The sequence below is a fragment of the Chionomys nivalis genome, chromosome 7, assembly GCF_950005125.1.
Source record: "Chionomys nivalis chromosome 7, mChiNiv1.1, whole genome shotgun sequence".
Lineage (NCBI taxonomy): Eukaryota > Metazoa > Chordata > Mammalia > Rodentia > Cricetidae > Chionomys > Chionomys nivalis.
The window spans coordinates 58,756,221-58,771,962 of NC_080092.1; the positions used below are offsets into that span (position 1 = coordinate 58,756,221).

General features: G+C 51.3%; 1 protein-coding gene across 2 annotated transcripts in view; it reads left to right on the forward strand.

Moving 5' to 3' along the window:
• The first annotated feature begins 8,532 nt into the window (after window positions 1-8,532).
• Window positions 8,533-15,742, forward strand: part of Sez6 (seizure related 6 homolog) — a 46,601-nt gene continuing 39,391 nt past the window's right edge. For both annotated transcript variants that reach the window (XM_057774903.1, XM_057774904.1), the window contains exon 1: window positions 8,533-8,765. In XM_057774903.1, coding sequence (XP_057630886.1) covers window positions 8,711-8,765 — 55 coding nt within the window. In that variant the 5' untranslated portion in view covers window positions 8,533-8,710. The remainder of the gene's footprint in view (window positions 8,766-15,742) is intronic.

Sequence of the window (15,742 nt, forward strand, 5' to 3'; positions counted from 1 at the left end):
CAAATGTAATCCATCCTCATCGTCATCACTTAAAGGCAGAGGCTGGGCATGGTGGCGCACATCTCTCATCCCGTGACATAGCCCTTGACTAATGTGTGTGAGGCCCTCTGCTAAGGCCTCAGAACCACCAGAACCCAAAGACAAATGAATAACAACAGTGATATACATGTACTGATTGTTCGGGGGCCACTGTACAAATGCTGAGGACAGAGCCTGGTCCAGGGTATTTAGAGAAACAACGTTAGCTCGTCTGTTGTTGGCCTTCCCTGAGCCTTAACCATGGCTAAGCACCTGCCCTGTTGTCAGGCCCTAGCCTGGTCTTCGCAGATCAGTGAGTCATGGACGTTCTGCAGCAGGGAGCACACAGCCTGTGACTGGACTAAGACAGGTAACATCACAGGGTACTGAACCAGGGGGACCCAGAAAGGGGACGGGGACCCTTGGCATGGAGGCAGCTTCCCTGTGGTCCTGTTCTGAGGCTCCCTGCTCTCCAGTTCTGGATGCCTCTCAGAGGAACTCACGCTTCCTGGAAGGTGACTGAGGCAGAAGCAAGGTCCCTCAAGACAGAGCTGACCTTCTGCCCTGCTCAAGCAGTTTTCTTTCAGCCTAGACAATACTGTTTCTATTTTCCATTTTATAATCAAGGATGCTGAAGTCTAAAGGTAGCTTAAAGCTGGGAAGTAGCAGAGGCAGGACTTGAACACTGCTCTAAACACCACCCTCTATCTTCACACAGCAATAGTGCCCAGTGATAGATAGGTGATAGGGCTGGAGGGATGACTCAGTGTTTAAGAGCACTGGCTGTTCTTCCAGATGACAAAGATGTGACTCCTAGCACCCTATGGTGGTTCATAGCTGTCTGTAACTCCAGTTCCGGGGAATCTGACGTCTTCTTCTAGCCTCCATGGACAGAAGTTGTGCAAGTGGTACACACACACACATATATACACATATACATATAGGTAAAACACTCACACACATAAAATAAATAATAAAAAAGATGCTAACCAATATCACCCACCTTAAATATATATAAAATAAAATTATAAATCATAAAAAAATAATGAAAATTAAAAATTCAGGCTAAGGACAGAGGATACAGGGCACATAAAAGGCATTAATGATTACCAACCATGTGTCATGCCCTCCTGTGGGTCTTCTCGCTGCATGCACATCTGGAAGGCAGGTGACACTGCTTTTCTTTTATAGTGAAGTGGAGACTCTGACCTGCACCTGATGCACGCACGAGGCTGGGATCTCAAACTCGGGCCTCTTCTTGCAGCCTCTGGGTGAGCAGGGTCTCTTTCTCACAGACTTTGTCCTTGTAAGTCACCACTGTGGCCTCACTGAAGATGGATGGACAAACAAAATCCTCCCTGAATAGGTTCGGAAGCCCTGCTATTTCTGGTGGAAGAAGAATCTGTCACTTTGAGTGTGTATTTATAGCCTCCCTTTTCTCCAGGCATTGTCTGGACCTGCAGACTCTGTGGCTTTAAGGACCAATGACCTCACAATTAGTTGCCATAGAGACCATTGTGATGTCACAACCAGAGGACAAGTAGTTCAAGGAGAGGAGACGGGAATGGGAGTGCACAGCTAGAATTGAGCACCATTTGAGAATTCTGTCCTGTATTTCTGCGCAGAAAATGAAGAGGCGGGAGGCAGGCCTGCAGCTGGCTCCTTAGGGACCACAAGGAGAACAAGAGCTTCTGACACTCCACCTGGGGTCTCCTGGGACAGCACTGTGCCAACACTCACAGGAAGGGTCCAGGGAAAGGAACCACAGAAACCCATTCCCACACTGTGGGGCTGTCGGAAGTGGGCTACTTCTACAACAGAGGCACTAGGTTTAGACACCAGGAGGATCTGTAGCTAGATCTCCCTGAAAGGCTTATGTACTCTTGTCCCTGATTGCAAGGCTCAAGGCAGACACTGCATCTCAATGGCCTCCTGAGCCTTGTGGAGACAGCCATGTTGTACCACAGCGCGTGAGAACTCTCTTCTGACCGAGGCTGGAGAGAGCTCCTGGAGACTCTGGTTCTGGCATACACAAAGTGCTCAATAAAGTCTTCCTCATTCTGTCAGCCAGTGACTGAGAGAGTAATGAACGGCCAGGGTCTGCAGTGAAGGACAAACGGAGGGAGAGACAGATACGAGGCGCGTGGGGAACCCAGAGGCCACACAAGCTTTAGCGCCCATGCTATGCTCCTCACTCTCTGCCACACGGCCACATCCCCCCATTCTGCGTTTAGCCAGATGCTTCCGTGTGCTGTCTCTGAGGATATGAAGCACTTGACGTCTGCTCTGGATCCCAGCAAAGCGCTGGTCATTTAATTGAATATCTATTGGGTGAATTATAGAACCAACTGTCCCGACTGGTTCCAAGCAGCTACCCCCCAGGATTCTGCTCCTGGGTGACCCTCTAGGTAGGCTTAGACCCCTGCAGATGAACTCTGGGCAGAAGCCCAGGTCCAGAGAACCCGTGACTCCTCTGCCACTTGCCCCACAGAGGTTCACTTATAGGTCCCTTTCTTCCTTACCTCCTCAGGATAGCACGTTAAGTAGCTGTGAATCACCACGTCTCCTGGGGCCTCAATGTCCCTATCTGTTCAATGGAGACAATGACAGCTTTGTACCTGCCTCATAGGATTGTTGTGAAGGTGTTGTTAAATCCCTGGCTTAATGCCCTCAAACAGCAAATGATAAATGGAGCTATTGTTATTTTTTAAGGTAAAGAAGGAAAAGAAGAAGAAAAAAACCCTCTGAACTCAGGGTCTGACTTTCTTTAAATGGAGAATAGACAGATCTATTGTGAATTTTCTTTCAATGCATGTGACAATCTTTTTAAAGAGGAAATACTTCAGACCTTTCTGTAAAATGCGAATCAGCTACGAGCCCATGCCTTCTACAATCGCAAAGCTTCTTAGCAGGGTTTGCTGCAAAGAGGAGACATGATTATTCTCCCATATTATCCAAACCAACCCCCCAGTCCTGCCTCAGGCATAAGGAGAACAAACACAATTTTGCCTTCACCTTGGCCCAGGCTGGGCAGCTATCAGAGATGGTGGTGTGAGGTCAACCACAGGTCTGGGATGTTTGCTCACACCAACCCTTTCTTGCCTTGTATCAGCAGAAGTGAGTGGTGCTGACTCTAGCATCTACATCTGAGGGGGCATCCAGCTGCAGTCTCTCCACCCCTCCAAGAGAGAACTAAAATGCTTTGAGGCAGGGTCTCATACAATCCAGACTGACCCCAAACTGGATATATAGTTGAGTGTGACCTTGAATTTCTGATCTTCCCGTCTCTACCATCTGAGGGCTGACTGATATTATAGGCATGAGTCATCATGCCCAGCTTATATAGCGCGAGGTATTGAACCCAGGGACTCATGCACACTAGGCAAGCATTTTACAAACTGAGCCACATCCCTGTCTCAGAACTCAGATGTTTCCAGATGTTTCAACCAATTGGCAAGCCATCACCAGGTTATCATGGAATCCCTGGTGTCCACTGACCAAGGAAGTCTAAATGGTGTACCTGAGGCCTCTTCCACCTGCTCCAGAGTTTAACCCACCAGGTGACCCATTTCCTTACCACGTGACTATCCGAGTCCCCAGCCCCTGAGCAGCACCGTAAACCCAAGCCTCTGGTGGATATATGTTTTATGTCAGTTCAAGCGCAGGGACAACCGAGTTCAGAGGATTTTATTTCTGGAGCAGTCCATATTTCTCAGGGATTATCACCTGTCTTTGTTCCCTCCCTCTCTTGGTTATTATCCTTGGACACTTTCCAAGCCAAGCTGCCTTGATTGCTTGGGGAGACGAAGGCCTCCAGCATCCTCCATGGTATCTCTGGATCTGGCAAGGATGCCCTTGGGGACCATATCTTCTTCCTTCAGCATAACTCTGCAACTGGCCACAAGATAGGTGGCCTTGACTTTCAGGAGTTGGTTTGCCTAAGAGACTTTCTGTGTGTCAGAGAATATGAAGGGGGGGAGTGGAAGTAGAGGCCTCTGTCTCCAAGGCTGGGGAGGGCTATGTGAAGAGTAAGCCCGGGGTACAGAGGGGAGGGAGAAGGCCAGCTGTTCTTTCTTACACTGTGCCAACCTAGCCTGACACCAAATTAATAGCATTCAAATGAGATGCAAAGCACTATGCAAATACCGAGGAGAAGGCCACTCTTACCAGAGCCTCGGGGTTGTTGGAAGGCCAGTGCCTGGAGCCCTTTCATGGAGGGCCCCGTGGGCTCTTGTCAACTTCAATCCTCACACCTCAGCACCAGCTTGTGCATAGGACGGAAGAGACTGGCCAGGCGTTCAAATTGGCTTTGCCTCCCAAGCACTTGGGGGGTGGGGGGGGCTTCCCATCTGAAACAACCCACAGGCAGCTGCAAGGTAGCATAAGCTCCCTGGGTTCCTCTTCCCCACTCATCAGCATGTATGCAAACTAGATGCAAGGCTTTTGCATCTATTTAACTGTCCATTAAAATAGCCCCATGCCCGTCACCTCTGCACAGGCCCAGGCTTCCAAATTGCCAACCCCTGCTGCCTGCAAAAGCCATGTGTTTCCTGAGCCTGGTAATTGCTGTGGTGTTTGTTGAGCTGTATTTGCATTTGATTGTCATTTAACTTTCTATCTTTCTCCTTCAATCAAACCAGGGGTGGGAAAGTGGGGAGGGGGGAGAATTGGGCTTCTACAATTGATTCTTCATTTTAGTTTCAGCCCCTTCGGGGTTTTCAAAGAACTTCATTTATTAGTGCCACAAACTTGAACCCTGGGACCTCTCCCTCCACACGGTGGGGGAGGGCCTCCTCCCACCCATCCCAGGACTCCTACGTACAAATAATTTAGCCAACGGGACAGATCTCAAGTCCTATCTCCAGTCTGCATGTTCCAGCACCTGCCTCATTTCTGCCCAGCTAGTGGCATTAAACATTTATGGAACTGTGGAGGATCAAAGGCCTTGGCTGGAGGACTGGGTTTGGAGAGGAAAGTAGTTCACATCAAACCATTTTCTGCTGCTGTCTCAGCGCACCCAAGGCTCCTGCTGCAGTGATCTGGTCCCATTCCTGGAGTGGTAGTGTATGCTCAGAGCCGGGACCTTCCCCTGATTGACTTTGGGTAACCAGGAAACCAGGCATATCCCTGGCCATTCCAGAAGCCACTGAGTCTAGGGACTTACTCCAAGAAGACGGTGGCAGTAAATAGAAAGTTGTGACCCTACAGCCCCTGAGATAAAGTGGCAGCCCCCTTCCCTGCCCCCCTAAAACCCTAACCTCTTTGGAAGCTCTACTTTGAAAGTTGTCTTGGAGAAGAGTGGATTTGGATTCCCCCCCCCCACCTTCTTCTTGCTCAGAAAGCAAGTGTTATCCCAACAGAGACTTCAAAATAAGTCACCAATGTGCCTGTGACCCCAAGAGTTGACAGGCTGTTTAGAACTGGAGAAGTGAGGCTGACTTCCCCAGGGATGTGGTTAGAGACCCACTCCTGTCTGGGCAGTGACTAGGAGCTCCTCATCTTCCCCCCCCCCCCCGGCTTTCAACCCTAACCTATAGTCGTCTTCCTCCTGGTTAGCAGTGAAGTACCATTCTTCCCACTGTTCACAGTGTCTGAAACCCACCCAAAGGATGCCAGACTGACAAGTTTTAGCTTGTAGACCTTCATAATGAAGTAACCCCTGCAAGGTAGCCACCAAGAATGACCTGTCACTCAGATGACCAAAAAACCTCCTACAGCCAAGCCACAGATGACTTCCAGCCCTTCCTCACACTTTCCTATGGGGGCTCAGTTTTGTGGAACCAGTCCCCCTACTGACCTCAGCTATCTGGCAGTTTCCCTCATGTTGCTGGCTACATAAGTCACATCCCCACTCTGTCTTCCTTCCATTGGATGCCCTCCTACTCCATTCACTGAAACATAAGACAGATTCAAGTTGGCTTCACCCATCTGCCCTGTGAAGCCCTCACTGACTTAAAGCAATGCTCCCTTCTCCCTATCTCACAACATTCATATGACATTGTGCCGTGTGTGTGTGTGTGTGTGTGTGTGTGTGTGTACAGAAGCCAGGGGATAACTTACAGAAATTGGTCAGGAATTGGTTTTCTCCTCTCCCTCCACCATGTGGGTGTTCTGGGAATAGAATTCTAGCCAGGCTTGACAGCAAGTGCCTTTTACACACTGAGCCATGTCACCAGCCCATGCCACTCTCCAGTCACATATGGATTGAGTAAACTCTCAGATTGTAAACCTTGAGTATAGATTAATGTCCCCTTGGGTACTATATTGTCCTAGGTTACGGGTAATGTCAAGGTCTAGGAAGAATAGACCCTTTGGAAAAGCATGAGAAAAGATGCTGCTTCCTAGCTTGGTCCAGGCTCTGCCTCAACCTTGCATGACCATTCCACAGGAGCCATGTTTACCAGATCTCTAGTAAAGACCCATGGCAAGTTTTGCTATCATTCCAGTCATACAGTACAAACCCATTCTCCGGGTTCAGGGCAGAGCCTGTATTCTGGGACTGTAGTCTCCAGTGGACCCTCCTGAATGCTCAGGAGGTAGGAAGGTCATATTGCAGGTTCCCAAAGAGCTTGCTTGCCTTCCTTCTTGTAGGTGGTACCCAGTCCATCCGAGTCTCACCATCAGAACAATCGAGTGAGGCCAGCAGCAGCCTTTAAGTCACCATGAACCTTCCTGATGTATAAGTTTCAACCTGCATTGTGGCTCGTGCCCATCCCCCAGAGCTGTGTAGTCCTGAGGGATTCAAGGAATACCTACAAGGAAGAAAGGCAGGCTCTCACGATTCTTGCCAGTTTCCAGACTTCAGACAGGCATTTCTGTGCCTGTTCCCTGATTCTTTTGGCTATTCTTGTCTTCCCTCTCCTCCACCCCTCTTTCCTGGCTTCTCCTTACTTCAGATCCTTTCCTCAAAGGCCTCCCTCCTCCCAGCCTTCTGCTACTCTCCCTCGTTTCTTCACTTCTCCAAACAACTGTCCAAAAATCCCCTCCCAGCATCTTCCTCAGGTAATTCCACATGACACGTGGTGCTTGGGGTTCCTGACACCAGGCAAGGTGGCTCCCCAGAGCCCACAAGAGAATGTACAGAGAATCAAAGGAGCAGAGCTGGAAGACCACAATGACCAAAAGATCTGAGGAATAAAACTTAGGGCAGAAGCCACCTATTTCCTTTGGGGGGGGGGGATGTGTTCAAGACAGGGTTTCTCTGTGTAGCTTTGGAGCCTGTCCTGGACTAGCTTTTGTAGACCAGGCTGGCCTCAAACTCACAGAGATCCACTTGCCTCTGCTTCCCGAATGCTGGGATTAAAGGCGTGTGCTACCATCTGGCTAGAAGTCATCTGCTTCCAAGGTAAGATGGAGGGAATGCAGTGGACAAATGATTGGTTCCTCTACAGATGTTAACATCACCCGCACGGTCATGTCCTATTGACCTAACCGTGGTCCCTTGGATCTAAATAACAGGCTCAAGTTCTGTACAATTATGACTAGCTTGATGTTGGCCTGTGGCTTGCTGGGATTCCTCGATCACAAAGAGTCATAGAATCTTATTTTTCTACATTGTTGAATGGGATAGCCTTTTGGTTACTGCCCCTCCTTCAAGTTTCCCTCCATCTGAAACAATACTGGTGGGCTAAGAGATATAGCTCAGTGGTGGAGCGCCTTTTTATGAAATATGAGATCATGTGGGAGGCCCTGGTTCCTAGCACTGAAAATAAAAGCAATTAAATGAAAATTTAAAACTAAAACAGCCGTAAAGACCCCTGACACTCATGCGGGCCCCATTTTATCCATCAGTTCCAAAACCTGAGCTGGTACTGGCAAAAAAGATCTGTGTCACTGCGTCTGTGTTCTGGTTCCACAGAGGAAATAGAGGAAGAGGGTCTGGAAATTCGGGACTGCATGGGGACCGAGGGTGCTGCCTTAACATTCCACAACTTGACCCAGGTTGCCTCCTACCAAGCAAAGAATGTCTCCCCAGGACACAAGTGCCACTGGCTTTTAACTATAATATCAGGATAATTAAGCTTTTCTGTGAGCACAGTTTGCTGCTGATGCAGCTGCCTGGAGCCCCGGCATTTATTGAGCGCAAAGTAATAATTTATTGTCCTTTGTACGCTCAAAAGCCGTCTTCATTATCGGTCCAGGATGGAGCTGCCACAAGGGCAGGCGGGCCTCACCAGCTGCCTCACTGATGTGCATCTTCCTCGGTCATCCTCAGAGCCTTCAGTAACAGGATAGGGGATAGGGTGGGGAAAGGTGGGGAGGGGGTTGTTCTCCTTAATGGAGAATCCGATTAGAATCTAACACCTTGGGAGGCTGCTAGCCCGGGAGAGAGTGGCAAGCTTGGCTGGGCGTGGGCAGTTTGGGAAGGCGGAGACTGTGTGCCACATTAGCAGGGCAGTCCTTTCTCCAGGGTTGGCGTGGCTCGGAAGCCTGTGCTCTTGCCGCTGGGTCTTCTGCGCCTTTGCTTGAGACTTTACGGTAAGCCGCTCCTCCCGCGCCCCCGCCCCCAGCTCCGCGCGGCGATCCCCGGCGCCGACGCCAGGCGCTGGCCGTGGTGCTGATTCTGTCAGGCGCTGGCGGCGGCGGCCCCGCTGCTCTCCCGGGGACCGACTCAGCCCCCCTGCCCACCCCTCTCCTAGTCCCTAGTCCCCCTGCCGCGGCCCCGACCCGGGGCGCGGCCGCAAGCAGCACCATGCACCCAGCAGTCCTCCTGCTCCTGCCCTCGCTGTTGGCGCTCCTGGCTCACGGTAAGGGACCCCGGCGTCCGGCCACAGGACGGGGGCGGGCGCGGACTCCCAGGGGTAGAAAAGCAGGGTCCGGCGCCTCGCTCCGCGCGTCTTGTTATCCCTCCCAAACACCGCGTCCCGCCGACTGCGCTGTCCCCGGCGCCGACCCAGCCGGGCGGGGCGCGGGCTCCACCGGCGGGAAGCTGTCGCGGCTCCCGCCATTCGCTCCCGGCCGAGACCTCGCCTTTAATCATCTCCCCGGATCTAATGGGATTTCTCTGCTGCAATTCATCACGCCACCCCCTCCCCGCACACACTCGGCTCACCCGTGCGCTACCTCGCTCCACTCCAGGCATCTAGGAGCGCCGGGGCGCGTTGCGGGGGTTGGGGGGTGGATCGCGGGTGCAGAGTCCGGACAGTCCAGCTGGCAGCCCGCCGTTCTGCCTCCCCTGCCGCTCTCCAAACTTCGCTCGACTTTGCCGCCAAGTCTGGGGCCACTCTCATTCTCACTGCAGAGGAACCGGGCCGGATGGTGGCGGGACCTGAGATTGGGTCATCTCTCACTTCTCATCGCCTTGGTTCTGAAATGTCAGAATTGGAACCTAGAGCACAATTCTGGGGAGACACTGGGGGACCCTGGCAACCCTGTGTCCTTCCCCTCGTTCTTCGCTGGGCTGCAGCAACTGGGGTCCTGGGACTGGCTGTTCTCCCCGAAATTCTTTTATTGCACATACACATGCACACCCTCACATGCCCGGAGTGCTACCCCCCCTGAGTCTGCCTTCCCACCGGGTCCTATCGACCCCAGAGCGGCAGACTAGTTGGCAGAGATCCAGCCCGGACTCCCAGCCCGGGACTCCGAGTCAAGTCCCAACTTTATTGGTCTCGGTCAAGAAAAACTTGGCCTTGGAGTAGGCAGCAAGGGAGTTTGGAGGGAAGATGAATGAGAAGCAGAAAAGATGCTAATCTAATCTGAAGCAAGCGGTCTCGGAGTCTACAATTGCTCAGGTCCTTCTCGGCTTTTACTAGTCGCTTGGTGGGGTCCGCGAAACCGCACTTGGACTTGGGACTCCAAGTCCCTCGCCATCTGGTTATGGTTCATAGCTTCTGCTGTGGAGGAGGGAGGAAGGGGAATTTCTAACCTTCGGCTCCGGGCTCCATCTTCCTGGGCCAGAGATTGGAGGTCAGATCATCCCGACTATGGCTGGTTTGAGCTGGGATGGTACTAGGCAGCTGTTCTCCTGCCCTGGAGGCACTGGAGCCAGTCTTTGAACCTCGAGCTCTACCCACAAGCAGACCATGTCTTTGCCCAGTCCATCTGGCTGCCCACACTGGCTCCTCCTAGGGCTAGGAAAACTTGGGGTTGTATATTCACCTTGCTGGGAGAAGGGAGAATTTCACAAGCCCCAATCCAGGGATGAGAAGGGATGAAGAGAAACCCATCTCCTGGGTGAACAATCTAAGGATATCTCTGAATTCAAGATCTGTATGGGGTCTGGCCACATCCTGGCTACTTCCCTGGGAACAGAGTCTGTGTCGGTTCTCTGGCAATGGAGTCCTTGTCTGAGGGTGTGAGTGTGGTCTGGGGTCTGCAGGTCCCAGGATGTCAGCACTTCAGGAGCTCTGAGTGTTGGGTGTTGAGCCCCTAGTGTGAAGGTGTAGCCTCTGCCAGCCAGTTCCTTGCAGGTTGGAAAGAGAGAGAGACCACAGGCCTCCACGAAGAGACCTGTGTGTGCCTCACAGTCCAGACTAGACTGGAGGTGTGGAGGAATTTACCCACTCCCCCAGCCAGTGTCCTTCTGGGATTCATTAGATTCTTCAGTGCTGTATTGTCTTTCTGTTGGGTTCCATAGGAAGAAAGAGATTTGGAAGCAGTGGCAAGCCTGGCAGGTGAGAGAGCCTGGACCCAGAGCTAGGTGGCCAGGAGGCCCTTACCTCCACAACATAGATAGAAGGTTACACATTAGAGTCTGAGCCCTCTCATGGGAGGCAGCTCACTTGGCTTTCTGGAGCTCCTGGAGACTTTCGTAAAAGAGAAATTTGGGGAGTAAAGGCCTTAGGCTGGAAGTCTTTCAGCCTGAGGATGTAGCCCTGTAGCCTGACAGCCTGGGAGACCTCAGAGCTCTGCTCAAAAGAGGAACTCAGACCACATGATGCAGTCGGTCAGCCGCAGCCTGAACCTTCAACCTTCGATAGTCCAGGGGAGGCAGACGCCCTGAAAGCCAAGGAGATAGGCAGTTCCCCCGCCCCAGGGCTCAATTCCCCATTTCTTTTGCAGCTCTTGGATTAATTGGTCCCAGGTATGACAGGCATTAGACTATGGGACGTCCTCCCAACCCATGGGGAGTGCCAGGGAGGTCTTGTCACAGTGGGGAAGAAGACAGTTCGGCAGGAGCCAGGCCTGCCTAGGCCTGCTGTGTCAGTTTAATGATTTTTAATGAGCAATTACCTTTAGTCATTCTCTTAATTTCTGAATATCAATAAAGTTAATTAAACTCTGCGTGTGTGAATGTGGCCTGGGGAGATTGTGAAGGTAAAGGCAGCCAAGACTAGGGTGGGATTAGGTCTCCAGGTATAGAAGCTGCCTCCACAGTCATGTGACCTTGGACCCAGGGTTCCATCTCTCTAAGCTCTCTGAGTGTGCGGTAGAAAGATGGGGGGGAACCAGAAATAGCAAACCTCAGTTGCTTATTCTTCCAGAAACTGGGGGATAATGTGTGGGAGAAAAAAAAAAAACGGAAGGATTTGGCTTCCAGAATCCCCACTGATGCAAGGGCTAAGAGCCTAGGACTGACTTAACCTAAAATGCTAATTGTTGCTTAGGGATGGAACTCGGGTTGGGACTGGCTTCTGATAGCAGACTGCTGAGTCTGGGGGCTGCTTCAGAAGGAATCCTGCTTCCTTCTCTAGCCTGGTACTTTAGGATGAGGGCTTTTGCTGGAGACAAAGGCCCGTGGGAGATAGCTTGGATTCCACTCAGAGATCCGGAGGTGGACGTGGCAGGCAGGCAGGGAACCCCTGCTGGGTTTTTGAGGAGACCCGCCCTGAGAGGAAGAGAACTCTGAGCTGGCTTTTTGCCCCTCACGGACCTAAGTGAATCAAGCTTGGCAGGCCCTGGCGGCCATCCCAGCCTTCTCAGCAGGGTGGCAGCTTAAAATGCCTTGGGGATGCTGTGGGGCACTAATGGGGAGCAAGAAGACAATGGGACTGCGGCTTAATTAGAAACCGAGCTTCCATGCCCCTCCCCACACACGTGCCTGCCTGTCAGAAAGGCTCCTCCTTACCCTCTCTCTCACCCAGTCCCGGTCCTCCAGCCTCCTCCAGCCCTTCTCATCTCCACCTCTCCTTGCTCCAGTTAAGCTCATGCTCTAGGTGGAGCTCAGCTTAGGACTCCTGCGTCCTACTTGGGCAGAGCTATCCAGGTTTATTATTCTACCCTCCAACCTCCCCAGAGAGAAAAGGAGCAGTAGCCAGGGGTAGCTTCAGTAAAGGAGCCTCTCGGCCCAGATGGTGAAGAGCCCAGGCTGCCGCGTCCTTGGCTTGACTAGACCTCCACTCTCTGGAGCCTTCAGTGTAAAGTTGCATGAAATTCATGCTTGCCAAGCCTGGTTTTTCACCTATGAGAGGCTAAGCTCTATAAATAAGAGTCACCTAGAAGAGGAGAAGCTGCCAGCTCTAGTCCACAGCCAGGAGGTAGAAAGCAAGTGCAAGGAGGTCTCCGAGGTCAGTTCCCACAGGAGCAACACCATACCAGAAAGATGACTAATAGAGCCGGGGCAAAGGAATCTCTGCATCCATTGGTCAGATGAGCCAAGTGCTCAACAGCTTCTGGGCTCCTCATGCTCCTTCTACCTGTTTTTGTTTCTGGTTTTTTCCTCCTCCTCGGCCAGCCTGGTTAGTCTACTTCAGGCTTCAAGCATGGCTTGACTGGTACTTTGGTAATTGGCATGAGGCATCTGCTCTATGGTGTGTCTTCCAGCCTGGGTCAGAGGACTTGTCCATGTCCCCTCAGTCTGTTTGCTGCCCCCATCTTGTCCCCAGACCGTTGGATCAGGAGCCTTTGCTGGTTGCTTGAAGCTCCTTCCAGTAGCAGCAACCCAGAAGGGAGACTAGTAAGTCTATCTTGGGCAGCTACTGAATTCCGTCTTGGGAGAAGCTGAGGGGTCAGCTTCCTGGTTAGAATGGAGTGACAGGCCTCTGGCAGCTGGGACTGCATCATGAAGCTGAGTCTGCATAGCAAGCACACTATTTTTACATAGATTGTATGTTGGGCTCCCCTCCTTTCCTAACAGTTGGCCAATTATTCCGCCTGTAAATTACAGCCTTTACTTAGTTTTTTTCCTGCTACGAATTAAGCTGTCATGCCATCAGCCTTAGGTGGTTTGGGAGGCGGGGCCTGATGGCCATTCTTAATGCGGTAAAGCTTTTTCTCAGTTCATCCCTTAGTGCCACCGCCGCTTATGTCCCCAGTGGCTCGGGGCCTAGCACAGGGCACACAGTAAATACATGTTAAGAAATTTGTAAGAATTGCACGGTTAGAAATCAGCACAGAAATCACAGCAGGGCCTGGCCTTTCAAAGCCCCTCCGGCCATTGCCATTCATATCTGGCTGAGAGGGAAGCCTTATATGAACTGAAGGACAGGGGCTCCTGAGTGCACTCACCCAGCCAGGCTTCGGAATCCATCACATAGGAGCACTGAGATCAGATATGCCCTTGGATGGAATAGTCTAAGGATAATCTAGATAGTAATGTGGGTCCATGAAGCTTTCTCAGCTCCTAAAAACATCAGGTGTTGGGGTACACCCCTCCAAGCACTCAGCCCATCATTTGTTTGCTCACTGCACAAACATGGTTTGTTCAAGGTGTGAGGACTGGCCCAGAGAACAGCCTCACCCACAGGAGCCCAGGCTTCAGTGATCAAGCCTTTTCTACTCCTCTTCGATTTAATGTTCACAGTAAGAGGTTGGGAGAGAACAAGTCACTTACCCTGCGATGCCTAGCTAGTGAACAGGAAGGATACCCCAAAATGCCTGCCCATTTTTCAAGGTCTCCTATAGCCTAGGGAAGAGTGGTAATATAGGGAAATAGGAACCCGGAATGCCACAATTCAAATAATATAAGCAGCAACAATAACAGCAAATGTTTATTAGGACCGACTACATGCCAGGTTCCCTGTGTGCTTTATAGACATCCGCTCGTTGCCTTTCCTATCATTTCCATGAAATAGAAGCTATTCCTTGCCTTTCATAGACCAAGTTCAAGCTCATATTGTCTGACAGACTCGAGACATAAATAGTCCATAACTTTCTTCTAGCACATTTCTGGCCTTGACAGTTGCTTTCCTGGTGATGTCTATTCCCAGTCTTTATCGTATAGCAGGTTACAGACATTTTATCATACTATTCTTAATGCAAAGGACCAAAATATCTTGGCCCAAAGGTCTGTAGTAACTCCTGTCCTTTGGGGACCTTGGTAAATAAGAGGAATGGTCCCGCTTGTCTTGGCTTCTTGGGTTATGACACCCCCTCAGCCTTTATTGAGACCCATTCCCCAGATGGAAGGCTGAAGTCTTCCTCAGCTTCTTTCCAACTACCTACCTGTCGTCCAGCCGCCAGCCCTTCCAGGGAGGAGATCGATGCTGCAGCTGCAGGCAGAGTGTTGTTGGCCATTGATTGTTGAGATTTCTCGGAGGGCTTGGGAGCAAACAAACCTGCCACGTCTCCAACAACAATCCCAGGCTCTTGCTGCAGAGCCTGCACGCAGCCTTGCTGGCAGGGCATCTGGCAGGAAGAGAAGGGGTGAGGTGGGAGGTCCTGGCTGAGACCAGCAGGAACCAGGGGCTCTGCCAGGAGATGAGCAGGGACTGAGTAAGCATGGGAAGGAGGGGAGGAGATGCAGAGAGGATGCTGGGTAAAGCGTCCTCACCCTACCACCATACATGACTTAACTGGCCCTGCCTTTACAGACTGTCCTGTCTGTTTCCATTCTCCCACCTCCCCTTTCCCCGATCACCCAGAAAAGACTACCAACAAGAACTCAGCTGTCCACTCGCCCATCCTTCCATTCTCCATTCAACAACCCCTCTATACAGTACCTATTAAAAGTTAGACTAACACAAACCCTGACTTTAAGGACAAGCTACAGCCTTAATAAATAAGATCAGCTCTTGCTACCTCTCTAGCTAGACCAGAGACTTCTGTTTTTTTTTTTTATTTTTTTATTTTTTCCTCTGATATTAATTGAAGGAGTTAGATATGACAAATGGCACCTACAGGATCCAACTACCCTGGACTCCAGAAGGACAGATGACTCCTGGCCAGGAATCTTTCTGTACCTCGCTTCCTCACTTGTAGCAGGAAATTACCATCTCATCTGTGAAGGGCCAGAAAGTCTCTGGGGTCCTCAGGCCAGGCCATGAGGGAAGTCCTTCATCAAAACTTTCCCATCTCCGCTGGGTCTGGGTGTCCCTGTAATTTTCAACAGGAGGGGTCCACCTGCTTGTCACCAGACCAAATACATTGCATAATCCAAGTTGTGGGTCTCCACCCCCAAAGTGCATGCCCCAGGGGTTAACCAGAATTGTCATACCCTGGTAGTAACCTAATCCTGTCCTTAGGAGGCCCCTTTCACCCCCTTTCCTCCCCTACCCAAAGGCTCTTCTCTTTACAATCAAGCCCCTCCCTCCCATCAGGCAGAGAGGGCAAAACTTAGAAAGCCCCCAGACCACCGAGCACCCCTACATCTTCTCTATACGCTGTTTTCTTCCTGCTCGCCCCATTCTCAGACCAGACTCAGCTACACTGTCCTCACTCAGCTTCTTCCTGCCCCCTCCTCCCTCGCAGCTCTGATCACCAGCCTCTTTGTCCCTCAAGCAGCCACCTGCTGAGCGTCTGGCCAGGGTCCCACAAGCCAGCAGGTGCCTAGGGAGTCCCCAGTGCTTGGTGAGCGGGAAAAACAGGCAGTGTGGAGAACCACAGTGTAGCTCAGGAAAAATTC